General features: G+C 45.8%; 1 protein-coding gene and 1 pseudogene across 2 annotated transcripts; both read right to left on the bottom strand.

Annotated features, from left to right (window-relative positions):
* Nucleotides 1–87: 87 nt before the first annotated feature.
* Nucleotides 88–3316, bottom strand: ELOVL3 (ELOVL fatty acid elongase 3). Of its 2 annotated transcripts, XM_032281426.1 has the most exons (5): nucleotides 2944–3031; nucleotides 2794–2850; nucleotides 1898–2029; nucleotides 1087–1238; nucleotides 88–831 (listed from the first exon to the last, which is right to left on the bottom strand). In XM_032281426.1, exons 3-5 carry the CDS (start codon nucleotides 1966–1968, stop codon nucleotides 404–406), a joined length of 651 nt encoding a protein of 216 aa, XP_032137317.1. In that variant the 5' UTR covers nucleotides 1969–2029; nucleotides 2794–2850; nucleotides 2944–3031; the 3' UTR covers nucleotides 88–403. The 2 variants fall into 2 exon arrangements, with proteins under 2 accessions (XP_032137317.1, XP_032137316.1); XM_032281425.1 differs by lacking the exon at nucleotides 2794–2850 and having other exon boundaries at nucleotides 2944–3316.
* A 6271-nt stretch (nucleotides 3317–9587) lies between these two features.
* On the bottom strand, nucleotides 9588–17691 carry LOC116554209 (annotated as a pseudogene).
* Nucleotides 17692–18226: the final 535 nt, after the last annotated feature.

Genomic DNA, 18226 nt, shown 5'->3' with positions numbered 1-18226 from the left:
CTTCCCCACTGCCGATCATCCCACTGGCAGCAGCCTCCTGCCATCACAGCGGCCTTCTTTTCCCCCCAAACCCCAAAACTCTCAAAATTTAGTTGAAATCTTTAATTAAAAAAATAGAGCAAGAAGAAGAAAGATTTCTGGATAGAAATATATCCTCCATCCCACCCCCATCCCAGGGCCTTCTTGGCCTTCACATTAAAAACAGAAGCATCAAAGTACCAGACCACACCCCCATCCCAGGGTCACCTTTCTTGTCTGTCAAAAATTCCAGCCACCTTGGGGCACACATCCTCTGGGGAAACCATGCAGGTAAGGCAACCTAATCATTCTCCCAAAACTAAGCCCAGCCTCTTAGTGCCCTGGAGAAGAGAGAGCCTGGAGCTTCATTGTTCTCTCCAACCCTTCACTGGCTCTTTGTCTTGGCTTTGACCTTGGGCCTGATGTAGGCCTGTCTGAAGAAGTGGGCAAAGAGGATGAAATAGGTCATATACAAGATGGAGGACCAGAATAATTGTTCCATCGTGGTGTTGCATCCCGGCTCCTGCCTCCAGATGTATGACAGGATGCTAACAATGGCTCCTGCAAACATCTGCAGGATCTGCAGGCTGGTTATGAGCATGGGCAGCATCTTGGGGGGCTTCACGTTGGCAGCCTTCAGAGTGTAATAGGTGTACATGATGGCATGCACACCAAAGTTTATGGTCATGAACCAGCCTCCTGCAGGCACTTTGTTCTTGTATCCAAAGCTTGTGAACACGAGCACTGTGCTGTGGTGGTACCAGTGGATAAAGATGAGAGGCCGCTTACGCAGGATGATGAAGGCTGTGTCTCCTGGGAGATGGAGAATTATAGGTGGCATACTGCCCATTGCTGGGACCACCCTCTGCACTGGGTGTGGGGACATGGGAGAAATTCTGAGGGGAGGAGAGGGGGTCTTTGTGGCAGAGAATCTGTAGAGGGACTCGGGTGAGAGGTGTTATTAGGACCCAGGGGTAGGAAAGGGACTCTCCATGGGATGGTGAGGGGAGGGCCCTGAGGAGGGATGCAGTTCACAAGGCACCAGAGTGACAAAGCCTTGCCACTCACCGAGTTCTATGACCTTGCTGAGAAGAAAGACCCCTGACCAGAATTTGATTATGGAATGTTCGATGAAGGTGTAGAAGCACACAGTTGGCTTTAGGCCCCCAGTAAGCAGCACAGTCCCCATCACGGTCCACGTCCTCACTGCCCCCACAATACTGAAATGGGACAAAGGAAGATGGTGTCAGCGTCATCCCCAGGCACCAATCCACCTTTCCCCTGGAAGGGTGGCCAAGTCACTGTGTTCCAAGCTGTACCACCTCCCAACCTGTCCATGGGGGATGGGTCAAAGCTCCTGAGATCCTGGGCCAACCAGTAGTCTAGAGGAGATGAGGCCAACCAGTAGTCTAGAACAGAAACATCTGGGAATGCAGGGGGATGGGATTGAAAGTTGACTTAAGGAATGGGGTTCTTGGGAGGGGTTAGGAGCCTGGGAGGAGATGCATAGAGGGATAGGGGAAGACTGAAGGAGTTTGGGGAAGAAAGTATGGGGTAGTTATTGGAGGGTCTTGAGAGAGGGTGTTAGGAGCTGAGAACATTAGAGGCTGGAGAAATTTGTTGTGAGTACAGACTTAATGAACTCAAGAGGGACAAAGCAGAGACCACCAGGTCAGGGTCTAAAAAAGAAGGAAAACAGGAGAATATAATAGAAGAGGGTGAAGGCTGAGAGGGGAACTAAAGCTGAAAGAATGAGATGGGGAGAGTGTTACAGGGCGACTTGGGGACAGGATGGAGGCTGATGCAATCTGGAAAGCTTTAAGGGATAGAATGGAAGTCTAAGATCTAGAGAAAAGGTAGGGAGTGGGAAGGGTCTTACCTGAAGATTGCAAGGCAGAAGGACCAGAGGAAGAGAGGCCCCTGCAGGTTGAAACCCTTACGTTCCTTCATGTAGTTCTGCCCCACAGCGATGAGCACCAGGTAGATCAGGGCTATGGGGAATGAGGTTGCCCTGGCAAGCAGAAGGCAAAGGGGATGGGCTCATGGGGAGTGCTGACTAGAGAAATGCCCACTCATCTCTCCAGGTGAGTGCTCTGGGTTGGAGCCCCAGTTCTGCCACTTACTAGCTGTGTGACACTGGGAAAACCAATTTAACTCTCTGAGCCCTGGCTTCCTCATTTGTAAAGGGGGAATAATACATCTCTCCTGGCAGTATTAATGTATACAAAGTACCTAGCACAGGGTAGGGGCTACGTCCAAGGTTTCTGTGATTATTGCTCTCTCAGTGAGGTTGGCGGTGGGTGATGGGTGTCTGGTCCACACCTAGAAGCAGCCCAGGACTGTGGTGTAAGAAGAATGTAGCAATGGCTTCTCCCCAGTTGGGTCATGGCAAATTGGCTGAAGCATAAGGTCATCCCACGGAACCTCTGGGGAGCTTTAGGGCTAGGCCAGGGAGCTTCTTCCTGGGGAAAGCTTGGAAGAGCTCCCTGTCTTTGCCTCCTTCTCCACAGCAGAAACGGTGGAGCACCTGGGGAATGACAGGGTAACTGTGAAGGGCAGGCTGTCCCCAGGCCCCGCACTGTGCACACACGCGCGCACACACAGCAACAAAGAACAGGGAAGTCAGCTAGTAAGGCTTTAGATCAACCTCACGCCTCCACGACCAATTCTCACTACACAGTCTTTGGCTTCTGTATCTTTCCACGTTCTTCTCCCCCATCCTCTTATTACTGCTTTCTTTCTTTCAGCTCTAATCTCTTTGAGGTGCCACACTACCTGCACCTCGGACAACGGTAGTGTGGTGCCAGTATGAGGGAGTCCGATAACTTTGCTCTCTAAGAAAATCATTGCAAGCATTCAATGCCAGCCCCTCGCGTCCCCGCCCCGGGGGCCCTGGCATGGCCTTTCCCTCTCCCCAAGTCTCACCAGTACGCCTCCAAAAAGGGCCACAGGCCCTCGAGGAGCTCGAAGTTATAGGGCTGGAGAAGCTGATTTACTGCGTGTGAGACATTCATGGCTGTGACCATCTAGTTTTGCAGACGTCGAGGTCCAAAGCTTGGAGGCGCTAGATGAAAGGCTTGGGGCGCCAAGGATGGAGTGAACCTCGGGGCGAGACGGAACAGAGCCGGGGCAGACGAAACCCCTGGGCAAGGCGAAGAGGGCGTCGGACCCAGGCACGTGCGAGGCGGCGCAACCAGCTCTCCCCAGGGCAGCACTGCGATATATAACGCAGACTTGCAGAGCTGCGGCCCCGGACTGCGCGCGGACCCCTCCCTGCGCCCCGCCGCTATCCAATCTCGACCAGGATACGCCTCTGTCCCGCCCCTGGGCCGCAGTCTGCATTCTGATTGGTCATCCTCAAGGCCCCCCCCACCCCGTCCCCCGCTCCCGGGCGTTTCACACGCCCCGCCCCAAGTCCGGTCGTAGGCGGTCGCCCGCCCACTTTCCCAACAAGTCCACCCATCCTGCGGCCTTGCGGGTGCTCGGACTGGCCAGTCTTCCCTTGGCACTGTCAACCGTGTCCTTCGCCTCAGTTGCCTTTAATCTTGAACTGCTTAGCAGTGAGGAGAGAGGTGTCCTTAGCCTTTGGTGCTCCCATCCAGAAATGGAGGAGTCAGTTTCTAGGCTCCCCGAGATCCTTGGAAACCCAGGCCCGCGATGAGGAAATATGAACGTGGGCAACGCAGAACTTCTCCTGTAGTCCCTTCAACCTCCTAGCTTCGAGTCTGCAGCTGGGGGTGGGTGGAAGGAGACGAATTTTAATGAATTTTATTGTTGAGGTTGTTGATGTTGATGTTTGGGTTGTTGAGGCTGTTATGGTTTCTTTATAGTTTCCTGAATTCCGGAACTGCTACAGACTGACATTCAGTAATAACCGTGGAGAGAGGAAATGGGGTCACCTTCTGGGCTTCTGGAATTATTGTCTTCAGGTTTCCTGGAGGCCTCCTAGGGTTTAAGGATGGGGAGAGCCAGTGCCTCTCCCCAAGGCCTGCTGTTTTATCTCCCGAATCAAAACTACTTCTTTCTTACCTGTGTAACCAGCCCTAAAAAATAAATGTTCTACAACTTTTAAAGTTTTACTTGGCTGTCCCTTACTTCTTTCCTAGGTTTTATGAAAGTGAAGGAGAAATCCAAGCAGTTCGAGATAAGGTGGAGATTTGCAAAATGTGCTAAGAAACATAGATATAAAATAATTAAAATCAATATGTGGGTATAAACGGCCATGTGCAGTAAAGTTCTAGAGCCAGAGGATCCAGGTAGGAACCCCAGCTCTACTTCCTGAACCTCAGCCACTGTCTGGGAGGGTGTAGTGAAAGTCCTATTGGTGCCATCTAAATGAATCAAAAGTGCATCCCTTTTTCTCTGTACCTCATCACCTCTCACCTGGTCACGTTACCTGGTTGCACCACCTCCTTCTCTAATATGGTGCTTCTCCTCTTCACTGCATTGCAATCAGAAAAAAATTCCTATTCCTGCCTGATTACCAGATTCCTGAGCCTCAACTGCAGAGATTCTGGACCTGTAAGTGGTCCCAGACTGTACTTTGAAAACCACCACTTTGTGTTTGCTCATCTGGAAAACAGTTCTGCTTTCCTGCTAAAAACCTTCACTGGTTCCTGATGACTCCATATATAGCCAGACATCTAATCAGAAGGCGATCAACACATGTCTGATGGATGAAAATATGAATAAAAGAATGAATATTACAAGAATAATGCCATCTAGATGTTACAAGACACAGGTGCAAGTCCCAGTGCCCCCATCAATGAGCCATGTGATTTTAGCAAGTTACTTAACCTCTGTGAGACTCACATTCTCCTTCAGAAAATAAATGCATGTAGTCATACTTGCCTGCTTTCCTCATAAGGTTGTGATGAGCATATAAGTCAGATAACGTAAATGAAATGATACTGTGGACTAGACACATGGAAATAGTAAGGCGAATCATTATGGGAGGTTTACAAATGCATATGCAGAATATATACTCAGTCCTGGATTTCTCTGTGAAGATATTTTACATTGTCTTTCCCTGTGAGGTTTAATGGTGAAGCTTGGAGGAGGTGCATGTGGAAGAGGGAAAGAAGAAAAATTGGGGCTCGGCACGGTAGGCCACGCCATAATCCCAGTCCTGTGGGAGGCTGAGGTGGGTGGATTGCTTGAGCCCAGCAGTTTGAGACCAGCCTGGGCAACATGGTGAAAACCCATCTCTACGAAAAAGAACAAAAATTAGCTGGGCATGGTGGCACCCACCTGTGGTTCCAGCTACTCAGGGGCTGAGGTGGGAGGGTTGCCTGAGCCAGGGAGGTCAAGGCTGCCATAAGCTGTGATTGTGCCACCGAGCTGTGATTATACCACTGCGTTCCAGCCTGGGTGACAGAGTGCAACTGAAAAAAAAAAAAAAAAAAAAAAAAGGGCCAGCAATGGTGGCTCACACCTGTAATCCCAGCACTTTGGGAGGCTGAGGTGGGCGGATCACCTGAGGTCAGGAGTTCGAGACCAGTCAGGTCCACATGGCAAAACCCTGTCTCTACTGAAAATACAAAAATTAGCCGGGAGTGACGGCAGCTACCTATAAGCCCAGCTACTCATGAGGCTGAGGCAGGGAGAATTGCTTGAATCCAGCAGGCAGAGGTTGTAGTGAGCCGAGATTGTGTCACTGCACTCCAGTCTGGGCAACAGAGTGAGACTCCATCTCAAAAAAAGAAAAAAGAAGAAAAATCTTCAAAAATTATATTCTAGAGGAGATGCTCCTTGATCCTTGGACTTGGCCTGGTGCCCGTATTTTATGTAACCTCTTCTCAGAGCATGGTATTTCTTTTCGTCAATGAGAGTTTACAATTAGTTATTTTTGTGATTTCTTGATCAATGCCTGTTTTTCCCACTAGTCCTTGAGCTCCATGAATGCAGGGACTATGTCTAGTTTAAAATTTTTTTTTATTTTGAGGCAGAGTGTTGCTCTGTTGCCCAGGGTGGAGTGCAGTGGCCTGATCTTGGCTCACCACAATCTCTACTTCTTGGGTTCAAGTGATTCTCATACCTCAGCCTCCTGAGTAGCTGGGACTACAGGTGTGTGCTACCATGCCTGGCTGATTTTTGTGTTTTTAGTAAAGCCAGGGTTTTACCATGTTGGCCAGGCTGGTCTTGAACTCCTGGCCTAAAGTGATCTGCCCACCTCGGCTTCCCAAAGTGCTGGGATTACAGGCATGAACCACAGCATCTAGCCAGAATATGCCTGTTTTGTTCATCATTCTCCTAACCCTGAGCATAACCCAGGTAATATTTGTTGCATGAGTGATTGAATGGATGAAATCCTTAGCATGTATACTTCTCTCCCTATTTCCAACTGCCTGTTGGACATCTCTATCAGTATGTTCTTCTAGTATCCTTAGCAAAACACACCCCAAACAGAATTTCTTATCTACCTCCAAAATAGATTGTTTTTCCCAGCCACCATTTATCTAATTTCTCAGGCTAGAAATTGTGAGGTCATGCTATAGTCTTCTGTAGGACACAAAGTCCCGTCATTTCTTCTGGAGGTGGCATGGTCATCAGAATGCCTCTATTCCGAGTTTATCTCTGCGACTTACTAGCTAGTAACCTTGACTAAGACGTTATCAAATATCTCATGGCCTTAGCTTTCTCGTCTGTAAAATGGAGATAACTACCTGAGAAGGATGTGTATGAGGATCAAATGAAATAATATATGTTAAAGAGCATTGGTTGGGTATGGTGGCTCATGCCTGTAATCCTAGCATTTTGGGAGGCCGAGGCAGGATGATCATTTGAGGCCAGGAGTTCAAGACCAGTCAGGCCAACAGAGTGAGACTCTGTCTCAATAAATAAGTCAATAAATAAAGAGCAGTATACAATGTAAAGGGTTGAGTAAGCATCAGTAATTATTTACAAAAAAAGTAACTTTGTACAAATTTCACCTTCTTTTTTTTTTTTTTTTTTTTTTTTGAGATGGAGTCTCCCTCCTGTCACTCAAGCTAGAGTGCAGTGGTGCAATCTCGGCTCACTGCAACCTCCACCTCCTGTGTTCAAGCGATTCTCCTTCCTCAGCCTCTCAAGTAGCTGGGATTACAGGCGTGTGCCACCATGCTCAGCTAATTTTTGTATTTTTAATAGAGATGGGGTTTTGCCATGTTGCCCAGGCTCCTGACCTCCTGACCTCAGGTGATCCACCTGCCTCAGCCTCCCAAAGTGCTAGGATTACAGTTGTGAGCCACTGTGCCTGGCCAAATTTCACCTTCTTTTAATGAGATGCAACAACATTAATTTAAAAGTTATGATCTGGAGATTGGTTGCAGAACAATGTGACTGTACTTAGCACTACTGAAATGTACACTTAAAAATTGTTAAGGCAGTCAATTTTATATTACGTGTATTTTGCCAAAGTTTTGTCTTGGTTTTTGTTGGTTTGGTTGGTTGGTTGGTTTTTTTTTTTTTTTTTTAGATGGAGTCTCACTCTGTTGCCCAGGTTGCAGTGCAGTGGTGCAATCTCGGCTCACTGCAACCTCTGCTTCCCGGGTTCAAGTGATTCTCCTGCCTCAGCCTCCCGAGTAGCTGGCATTATAGGCATGTGCCACCATGCCCAGTTAATTTTTGTATTTTTAGTAAAGATGGGGTTTCACCATTTTGCCAGGCTGGTCTCGAAATCCTGACCTCAGGTGTGGTTTTAAGTAGGTCACATAAAGGGGTAATATGCATTCTACTTAAAAAGCTTATTCATTGTCTTATCTTCGACCCTTGGTAAATGGCTAAGGATACAAACAAGCTCATTTTGTAGACTCCAGTGTCTCCAAATCTGCCTCTCATTTGCTGCCGGAAAGGTCTTTCTAAAACACATCAGCTCATGTCATTCCTCATTAAGAACAAAAATAGGCCGGGCGAGGTGGCTCACGCCTATAATCCCAGCACTTTGGGAGGCCAAGGCGGCTGAATCACAAGGTCAGGTTTTCGAGACTAGCCTGGACAATGGCCAACATAGTGAAACCCATCTCTACTAAAATACAAAAATAAAAAATAAAATAATAATAATCCTCAGGACAAAGATCAAATTCCTGAGTTTAGCCCTGACCATTCATTTCTAGCCAAAATCCCACCATCCCTCAGCCCCAGATTCCACATTGTAGCCATAATGGACAAGTCTCAACTCTACACACTAACCCTTTACATCTCTACGCATCTTTCCCTTTCCCATACAGTATTTTCTCACCCGGACAAACCTGAACTCTAGCTCTACCTCTAAAGTCACTTGCCCTGCAAAAGCCTAATATATTTCAGAGTCAACCCCTTCTTTCTTTGTCTTTCAATCAAAGAACTTTGCCCAAACTGCCTGTCAGTATTGTGCTTCTACTTATGGAGTTAGGGTTAGGGTATATTTTCTCTACTATTCTGGTTCCCCTACTCTATCCCAAATGGTCATTTTCACTAGGTCACTCACCCTTGAAGGTAGCACACACTACCTGGTACATGGTGGGCACTCAAAATATGTCTGTTGCTTTGAATTGAGTAGGCACCTAAGAGGAAATACAAACAATAAACATATACTTTTAAGACTCAATTTTCTTAGTAATTAAAGAAATGCAAATTAAAGACTGTATGTATAATATGGTCCCAATTAATAGCCAAGCAGAAATTAAATACCTAACGCCAGCCAAAGCTTTGGGAAACTCACACCTTGCTAGTGGCCAGGTAAATTTATATAATCCTTTTAGAAACACACTTAGGTAACACTTAGCAAGAGCCAGCTGGTATGCCTTGACCCAGTATCTCACCTAGGAATTTAACCCAGTGAAATAATCCAAAAGAAAAAAATCTGTATGTATTAAAATATATATATTTGTACATTCCACTGAACATTTAATGTTACATTCAGCTATAGCTTTTTTTAAAAAAAATGCACTATACAGTTTTTATTTCTAGCTTAAAAACAAAATCTTAAATTACTAGGAATATATTTACATGATTAATTACATTTTAAGCCACCACACCACGGACGTGAAGGGCCACTCACTGTCCCTCACTGGGACAGGCTGGGACAGGTTGTGTGACCTGCCTGAGGGGTTCTGGCTCATTTGCCAAAGTTGAGAAAAAGAAAATCAGGTCTTCTGACTGCTCAGCCAAACCAACAATGAAAAAAGTATCAGAGATGTGTCATATCCACTTTGCTAACAAGCAATTACATGCCTTTTTAGTGTTTAAGAGAAGCCTTGGCTGGGCACGGTGGCTCATGCCTGTAATCCCAGCACTTTGGGAGGCCAAGGCAGGCAGATCATGAGGTCAACTGTTCAAGATTAGCCTGACCAACATGGTAAAACCCTGTCTCTACTAAAAATACAAAATTAGCCAGGCATGGTGGCCCACGCCTGTAATCCCAGCTACTCAGGAGGCTGAGGCAGGAGAATTGCTTCAACCCGGGAGGCAGAGGTTGTAGTGAGCCAAGATCGAGCCATTGCACTCCAGCCTGGGTGACAGAGTGGGACACCATAAAAAAAAAAAAAAAAAAAAAAAAAAAGCCTTAATTTTCCTGGGATATCTCCATAGAATCATTGTGGAAACCTGTATGATTTTGAAAATTCTTTAAGAAAAAAGAACTTGTCACTCCCATGAGACCCACTGTTTCTCACAAGGCAAGGGACAGGCCTTTTAGAGGCAGAAAAAAGTATACTATTCTCTGTAAAGTCCAGGCAGAACTCCAGCAGCCCCGCTGGCACGACAGCCTCTTCAGAGGCCCAGTGGGCTAGACCCATGCTTTGGCTCAAAGTGTTTGGAGAATATCTTCTTGCTCCTTTTCTGGAAATGAAATGATGGACACAGAGTCCCCCACGTCATCCTTTGGTGAGCTGTCCTTGCCCAAGGCATCTAGGATGGGCTGAGCTGCGTCCTTTACTCTTCTATCTGTGATAGGATGCTAGGTGGAGTATGAAACCAGTATTTAATCAGGCCTCTGTATTTCAGTACCAGGAAGAAACAGGCCCCTGCCAGCATTTTCACTAGGTCACTCATACTTGAAGGTAGCACACATTACCTGGCACATGGTGGGCATCAAAATATGTCTGTTGCTTAAATGAAACTGTTCCCACGGAGATCAGGGTGACTTACTGAAGCTTGGTGGAGGCATCTGCCATTGTTTCCTAGCAAGATGTGTTGCTTAAGTGCCTGGGTCTAAAGACTTACTTTTGTTCTAAAGCAGTTGTGCCTCGACTTATAAACAGTATGCTCTGAAGGGTTTTAAGTTAGCCAGTGAAATGGAGTTGCTTTTGAAAGGGCCTTTGACCTACTGAATTCCTGCTTTTTCCCAGTAACGGATAAATACCAAGAAAAGACCGTGGAGGGCCAGGCGTGGTGGCTCAGGCCTGTAATCCAAGCACTTTGGGAAGCCGAGGCGGGCGGATCACCTGAGGTCGGGAGCTCTGGACCAGCCTGACCAACATGGAGAAACCCTGTCTTTACTAAAAGTACAAAAAATTAGTCAGGCGTGGTGGCATGCGCCTGTAATCCCAGCTACTCAGGAGGCCGAGGCAGGAGAATCGCTTGAACCCAGGAGGCGGAGGTTGCGGTGAGCCCAGATCACGCCACTGCCCTCCAGCCCGGGCAACAAGAGCGTAACTGTCTCAAACAAACAAATAAAAACAGGCCGTGGCCGTGGAGATATCAGCGATGTCAAAGGGAGAGGAGAACCTGACACTGAGGGAGCCTTCTCCTGGAGTCACCTCAATGTTTTCTGGAGGCCGAACAGTCACATTCTGTTAGTGTTGAAACCAAGGCATTGTCACCCAGGCGGAATGGAGTGCTCCCAGCTCAGCTCGAAGGCATAGAGTGACACTGAAATCCATTGGGAAGCCTGCGTACATCTCACTCCTATGAGCATGTTGCCGGCCATGAGCCGGTCACTGTTGGTGTATTTAAACTGCAGCCTATAGGCCAGAGGCCTCATGCCATTGCTCAGGGCCACTGGCTAACAACTCAGGACCTTCTCTGCCTTACAGGTGAATCTTTGGGTGCTGAGGATCGGGCAGCTGGGACAGAGGGGCTGGCGGGGCGCGGCTGCAGCAGCGCAGGCTCGGAGCTGCAGCGGCAGCGGCAGCGGCAGCAGCAACAGCAGCAGCAGCAGCCACAGTCGCTTGGGCTGCCTGGGCCTGGGCGCTCACCGGCTCAGGGCGCGGCCAGGGCCCGGATCCGGGTCCGTGGAGCCGCTCATGTCGCCGCCCGGGCCGCCATGGTAAGCGCAGGGCGCGCAGGGCCCAGCTATAACTGTTTGAAAGGGACAAATCATAATGCAAGTATTTATTCAAATGTTGACCATTAAAACACCATCTGAACCATGTCAAATAACACTCATTTACTTTTGTGAAATCTGTTAATGAGAACTTAAGAATTTCTATAGAAGGCTGAGCATTTTCAACACCCCCAGCCTAGATGAGAAAAGACCATATTCTCTTACTGGTGATTCAGGAACTATAATATAAAAGGAGTTTCAACTCCTATGTGGAGACAAGGCTGGCACCCACGATGGCTGGATTGCAGAAAACAATCATGCAGTGTTCCTGTTTTGGTCTGAGAGGTAAGAGACAAAATCTGATCTAGGGTAAAACTACCTAGAGGGTGTGCGGAGGACTGGACAGAGGGGCTCACCGTATCTGGGGGACCAAAGAGAAAGTAGTGCACAGATACTGCTTTGACCTTAAAATAAATGTTAAGTGACACAAAAAAAGAAGCCAGGAGCCTTCTCACAACCATTCCAGGTCAGCAACTCCCAAGATATTTACTTGAAGGTAGTTGGTAGGAAATATAAATGTTTGCTGACCCTGACTCAGCAATTAAACCATCATAACAGATGCAACTTTGAGGACAGGCAGTTATCAAACCGCCTATAAACTGGAGTGGGGATCAGCTTGAAAGATGCCTATTATCAGTGACTGGGAAGATTTAAAAAAAAAAAAAAAAAAAGGCCAGGCAAGGTGGCTTACGCCTGCAATCCTAGCATTTTGGGAGGCCAAGGCGGGTGGATCACCTGTGGTCAGGTGATCCTGACCTCACGCATGGGAAAACCCCATCTCTACTAAAAATACAAAAAGTAGCCAGACATAGGGGCACATGCCTATAATCCCAGCTACTTGGGAGGTTGAGGCAGGAGAATCACTTGAACCTGGAAAGCAGAGGTTGCAGTGAGCTGAGATTGCACCACTGTACTCTAGCCCTCCAGCTTTGGTGACAGAGTGAGACTCCATCTCAAAAAAAAAAAAATAAATAAAAAAGAAAGGAAAAGAAAGCAAAGATACCTATCTATCTATCTATCTGTCTTCAGCTGATAAGGGATATATAAAGATGTTTACATGTTGATTTTTGGGGGGCTAAGTGTGGTGGCCCAAACCTGTAATCCCAGCACTTTGGGAGGCTGAGGCAGGAGGATCACTGGAGCCCAGGAGTTTGAGACCAGCCTGGGTAACATAGTGAGAATGTGTCTCTACAAAAAATTTAAAAATTAGCTGGGCATAGTGGTGGACGCTTGTAGTCCCAGCTACTTGGGGGGCTGAGGTGGGAGAATCACCTGAGCCCAGGTGGTGGAGAGGATGCAGTGAGCCATGATGGTACCCATGCAAGCTGCCTAGGCAACAGAGCAAGACCCTGTGTCTAAAATAAATAAATAAATACATGTTGATTTTGGGTAAATTTATTTCACAAAGCTACCATTTCATAAGGACAATAAGGTTCATTAAATTACAAGACAAAATTTACAACTGAGATAACAAAACTGTTTTAAATTTATTGGGCAAAGGTTTTTCCGCTAACTATAAAAAATTACATTAGTTATTGTCAAAGACTCTTAGACTGTGGTTTAAGTTCAAAAGGCCAAAACCTTTGCAAAAAGATAGCATGAGGTTTGGGCGAGGTGGCTCACGCTTGTAATGCCAGCACTTTGGGAGGCCGAGGTGGGAAGATCACTTGAGGTCAGGAGTTCAAGAACAGCCTGGCCAACATGGTGAAAACCCATCTCTACTAAAAATACAAAAATTAGCTGGGCATGGTGGCGTGTGCCTGTAATCCCAGCTACTCAGGAGGCTGAGGCAGGAGAATCACTGGAACCAGGGAGGTGGAGGCTGTAGTGAACCAAGATCATGACAGAGCAAGACTCCATCTCAAAAAAAAAAAAAAGGTCCGGGCGCGGTGGCTCAAGCCTGTAATCCCAGCACTTTGGGAGGCCGAGGCGGGTGGATCACGAGGTCAAGAGATCGAGACCATCCTGGTCAACATGGTGAAACCCCGTCTCTACTAAAAATACAAAAAATTAGCTGGGCATGGTGGCACGTGCCTGTAATCCCAGCTGCTGGGGAGGCTGAGGCAAGATAATTGCCTGAACCCAGGAAGCAGAGGTTGCGGTGAGCCGAGATCGCTCCATTGCACTCCAGTATGGGTAACAAGAGCGAAACTCCGTCTCAAAAAAAAAAAAAAAAAAAAAAAAAAGATTCTTTTTTTTCTTAAGAGACAAGGTCTTGCTCTGTTGCCCAGGCTGGAATGCAGTGGTGCAATCACCACTCACTGCAACCTCCCCCTCCTGGGATCAAGCAATCCACCCACTGGAGTAATTAGTAATTAGGATGACAGTCACATGCCACCACATCGGCTTTTTTTTTTTTTTTTGTCGAGGCGGGTTTTCACTATGTTGCCAAGGCTGGTCTTGAACTCCTGGTTCAAATAATCCTCCTACCTTGGCCTCCCAAAGTGCTAGGATTATAGGCATGAGCCACTGCACCCAGCTGAGACTGTTCATTATATATAAAGAGTACTTGATTAGATACAGAAAATATTGATAAGTATGGTTTCCTTCCTCTTGAAAACCAGCTTTTTTAAAAAATTGAATGCTCCCAATGCAAAGAAATGATAAATGTTCCAGATGATGGCTGCTAATTGCCCCAATCAGATCAGTATACATTGTATGTATCAAAACATCACTATTTGCCCATGAATAGTTACAACTTACTTGTCAATTTAAAAAATGATTAAATACTTTTTAAAAAAGAAGTGATTTGTAGAGTAGTTTTCCAATGATTGTAGACTGGATTGTAAATCTTTTGTAAATGCTTGTATTTAGTGGCATTTGTGATTTGCAGTAAAGGGTCAATCACAAGTAACACATAAATAGACTATTCCCTTATTCTAAGTAGCTTGTTGCAAAATAAATACTTTGACTATTAATGAAATCATTTCAAAAGGAAAAAAGAAAATCAGCTTTACAAAGTAATACCAACTGATTACATTTCAACCTACTTTAATTCCCCATCAATGGCCCAATAACCTGGAATATTCAAAGCAGTTTCTTTGGCTACCAAATTAGTTCACCATTATTAAAATGTATACTTAAGGCTAAGTGAGGTAGCTCACGCCTGTAATCCCAACACTTTGGGAGGCCAAGGTGAGTGGGCCACTTGAGGTCAGGAGTTTGAGACCAGCCTGGCCAACCTGGTAAAACCCCATCTCTACTAAAAATACAAAAATCAGCTGAATGTGGTGGCCCACTCCTGTGATCCCAGCTACTAGGGAGGCTGAGGCAAGAGAATCACTTGAACCCGGGAGGCAGATGTTGCAGTAAGCCAAGATAGCATCATTGCACTCCAGCCTGGGGGACAGGGTGACACTCCATCTCAAAAAGAAAAAAAATACATATATGTATGTGTGTGTGTATATATATATATATTTGAAAGTCATATTTTAAGTCACATATTAAGTCAGCGGGACTTAATAGACAGCTGGAAGGCTGGGTGCAGTGGCTCACACCTGTAATTCCAGCACTTTGGGAGGCCAAGACATGTGGATCATTTGAGACCAGGAGTTTGAGATCAGCATTGCCAACATATTGAGATCCTGTCTCTACTAAAAATACAAAAATCAGCCGGGTGTGGTGGTGCGCGCCTGTAGTCCCAGCTGCTTGGAGGCTGAGGTAGGAGAATCGCTTGAACCTGAGAGGCAGAGATTGCAGTGAGCCGAGATCATGCCACTGCACTCCAGCCTGGGTGACATAGTGAGACTTCAACTCAAAAAAAAAAAAAAAAAAAAAAAAAAAAGACAGCTGGAAACAACTCACCAATGGACAATTAAATTATTGAATTTAACAGCACAGGCAAATCTAACATCACAACAAACACTGAAGTAACATCACAGAACAGTTTGCATCTATCAGAATATAGAGAAACATGAAACTATGTTTATAAAATAATGTGAAAGAAAAACAATATTCAAAACCATACCTATCCTATTACCTCAATTATCTAAAAGTCATGATGTCCCTGAAGACTGAAGTTGAAAAGAAACACTAAAATGTGAAATCAGTTGATGGTGAGGGTGAGATTATAGGCATAAACTTAGAAGTATTTTAAATTTTCTTTCATGATGTTTTAAAACTGAGATCATACATTTTGGAATGCTTTGCCAATAAGAAATAATGCTTTTGAATGGCATAAGAAATCCTCAGAATAAGCCGGGCGCGGTGGCTCAAGCCTGTAATCCCAGCACTTTGGGAGGCTGAGGCGGGTGGATCACGAGGTCAAGAGATCGAGACCATCCTGGTCAACATGGTGAAACCCCATCTCTACTAAAAATACAAAAAATTAGCTGGGCATGGTGGCACGTGCCTGTGATCCCAGCTACTCAGGAGGCTGAGGCAGGAGAATTGCCTGAATCCAGGAGACGGAGGTTGCGGTGAGCCGAGATCGTGCCATTGCACTCCAGCCTGGGTAACAAGAGCGAGACTCCGTCTCAAAAAAAAAAAAAGAAATCCTCAGAATATAATGTTAAGTTTCAAAACACAGGATATGAGACAGTATGTATAGTATGGTCTCAAATTTGTTGACTAAAAGTATGGAGGCAATTCACATGAAAAGAATGTTTGTAAAATTTTTGTAGGGAAAAAAATATGCAAGAAAACCATGTAGAGAAAGAAGATTGAAAGGAAATATACCAAGATGCTAATGGAGTTTGTCTCTGAATGGCAGAATTTTAAAGTTATCCTTATAGTGAGTAAATGTTCAAAAGTAATAATAAACGTATTGAAATTTCTTGGATTTAAGCCTTTTTTTTACATGTGTTCTGTCACTAATAGACTTCTCTGCTTCCAGTTTCCTACCCTGGGATCCTGCATTCCCTCCCAAACTCATCATTTCCCTGGTATTCTACTGTCTTGGTTTTTTTCTTCATATTTCTGGCTGTGCCTTTGCAGAGTTTTCTTCCCCTTCTTTCTACCTCTTTAATGCTGTTTTGTTTGTTTTTTTTCTTTGAGATGGAGTCTTGCTCTGTCACCCAGGCTGGAGTAAGTCTTGGCTCACTGCAACCTCTGCCTCCTGGGTTCAAGAGATTCTCCTGCCTCAGCCTCTGGATTAACTGGGATTACACAGCTAATCCGCCACAATGCCTGGCTAATTTTTTGTATTTTTAGAAGAGATGGGGTTTCACCATGTTGGTCAGGCTGATCTGAAACTCCTGACCTCAAGTGATCCACCCGCCACAGCCTCCCAAAGTGCTGGAATTACAGGTGTGAACCACCACGGCCAGCCTACTGCTGGTTCTTAAAGTCTTGTACCTGTGCCTTCCTTGTTCTCACGTTGTGCTTTTTCCTGCCTACTTAACTCACTTTTATGATTTACCTATCACTTCAAATTATTTATCTTCTTTTTAAATTTTTTAATTAATTAATTGTTTTAGAGACAAAGTCTTGTTGGGTTGCCCAAGCTGCAGGGCAGCAGTATGATCATGACTCACTGCAGCCTCAACCTCCTAGGCTCAAGCAATCCTCTCGCCTCAGCCTCCTGAGTAATTGGGACTACAGACTTGAGCCACCAAGCCCAGGTAATTTTTTATTCTTTGAAGAGAGGGGGTCTTATTTTGTTGCCCAGGCTGGTCTCAAACTCCTGGACTCAAGCAATCCTCCTGCCTCAGCCTCCCAAAGGGCTGGGATTGCAGGCATGACCCACTGCACCCGGCCTATCTTCTATCTTGACCTCTCTTCTGTCTGCTTGCTCATATTCCCAGTTGCCCATTGGGCTTTTCCACCTGGCTAGCCTGAATTACAGACAGCTCAGTGTGGAGAAATCCAGCTCATCTTCTTCCCAGACCTGTTATTTTACTGACTTTCATGTTTATATTAAGGTGACCATAGATTCCTAGGCAGGACTGGCTAAAAAATTGTGGTGCTTAGTGCTAAATTAAAATATAAGGTCTCTTGCTCAAAAATTATGAAGAATTTGTCTGGATATGGTGGCTCCTACCTGTAATCCCAGCACTATGGGATGCTGAGATGGGAGGATCATTTAAGACCAGGCGCTTGGGACCAGCCTGGGCAACATAGTGAGACAGCTATCTTTACAAAAAATAAAAATAAAAAATAAGCTGAGCCACAGCAGCATGTGCTTGTACTCCCAGCTACTTGGGAGGACAAGGGGAGAGGATCACTTGAACGTCGGAGATGGAGGCTACAGAGAGTTATGATCTCACCACTGCATTCTAGGCTAGGACACAGAGCGAGATCCTGTCTCTTAAAAAATTATTAATAATTTCAAGATAGCAAGAGCAGATCATCAAACCAAGTGCAGGGCGCTAACTGCAGAGCCCTGTGTGACTGCATAGACTATACTTCCACGACATGGGTCCTACTTCTAGGTTTAAACCTGGGGTCATCTTTGACCTTTGACTCTTTTCTCTTTTTTTGAAACATCCTGAGTAGCTGGGATTACACGCATGTGCCACCACGCCAGGCTAATTTTGTATTTTTAGTAGAGACAGGCTTTCTCCATGTTGGTCAGGCTGGTCTTGAACTCCCAACCTCAGGTGATCCGCCCACCTTGGCCTCCCAAAGTGCTGGGATTACAGGCATTAGCCACCACACCCAGCCTGAAAACACTGTTTTAAGGAGTTGTTGAAGAGAGAGCATGAGATCCTAAGAGAGGAAAAAAAATATTTAAACTCTCCATCAGGTTGTTCAGAGTCTAAACTACCACATTTCAAAGCTTTTGAGAGCAAGCCTGCATCTGAGTCATCTTCAAAGTCCACTCAGTACTTCACATGTGAGAACTGTGTCTGGATGAATGAAAGCATGAAAGCCATTGCTCTGCCATCAGTCCACAGGGACCCCCTCTGCCCATGCCACCAGCGAGGCCACAAGAAGAACCTGGCAGACAGGCAGCACTGCTAGATGCAGGCACTAAAAGGGACA

Source organism: Sapajus apella, unplaced genomic scaffold (genome assembly GCF_009761245.1).
Source record: "Sapajus apella isolate SASKATOON/1434 unplaced genomic scaffold, GSC_monkey_1.0 scaffold13, whole genome shotgun sequence".
NCBI classification, from domain to species: domain Eukaryota; kingdom Metazoa; phylum Chordata; class Mammalia; order Primates; family Cebidae; genus Sapajus; species Sapajus apella.
The sequence above is the reverse complement of the archived record's forward strand: the minus strand, read 5'-3'. Positions and strand labels throughout refer to the sequence as shown.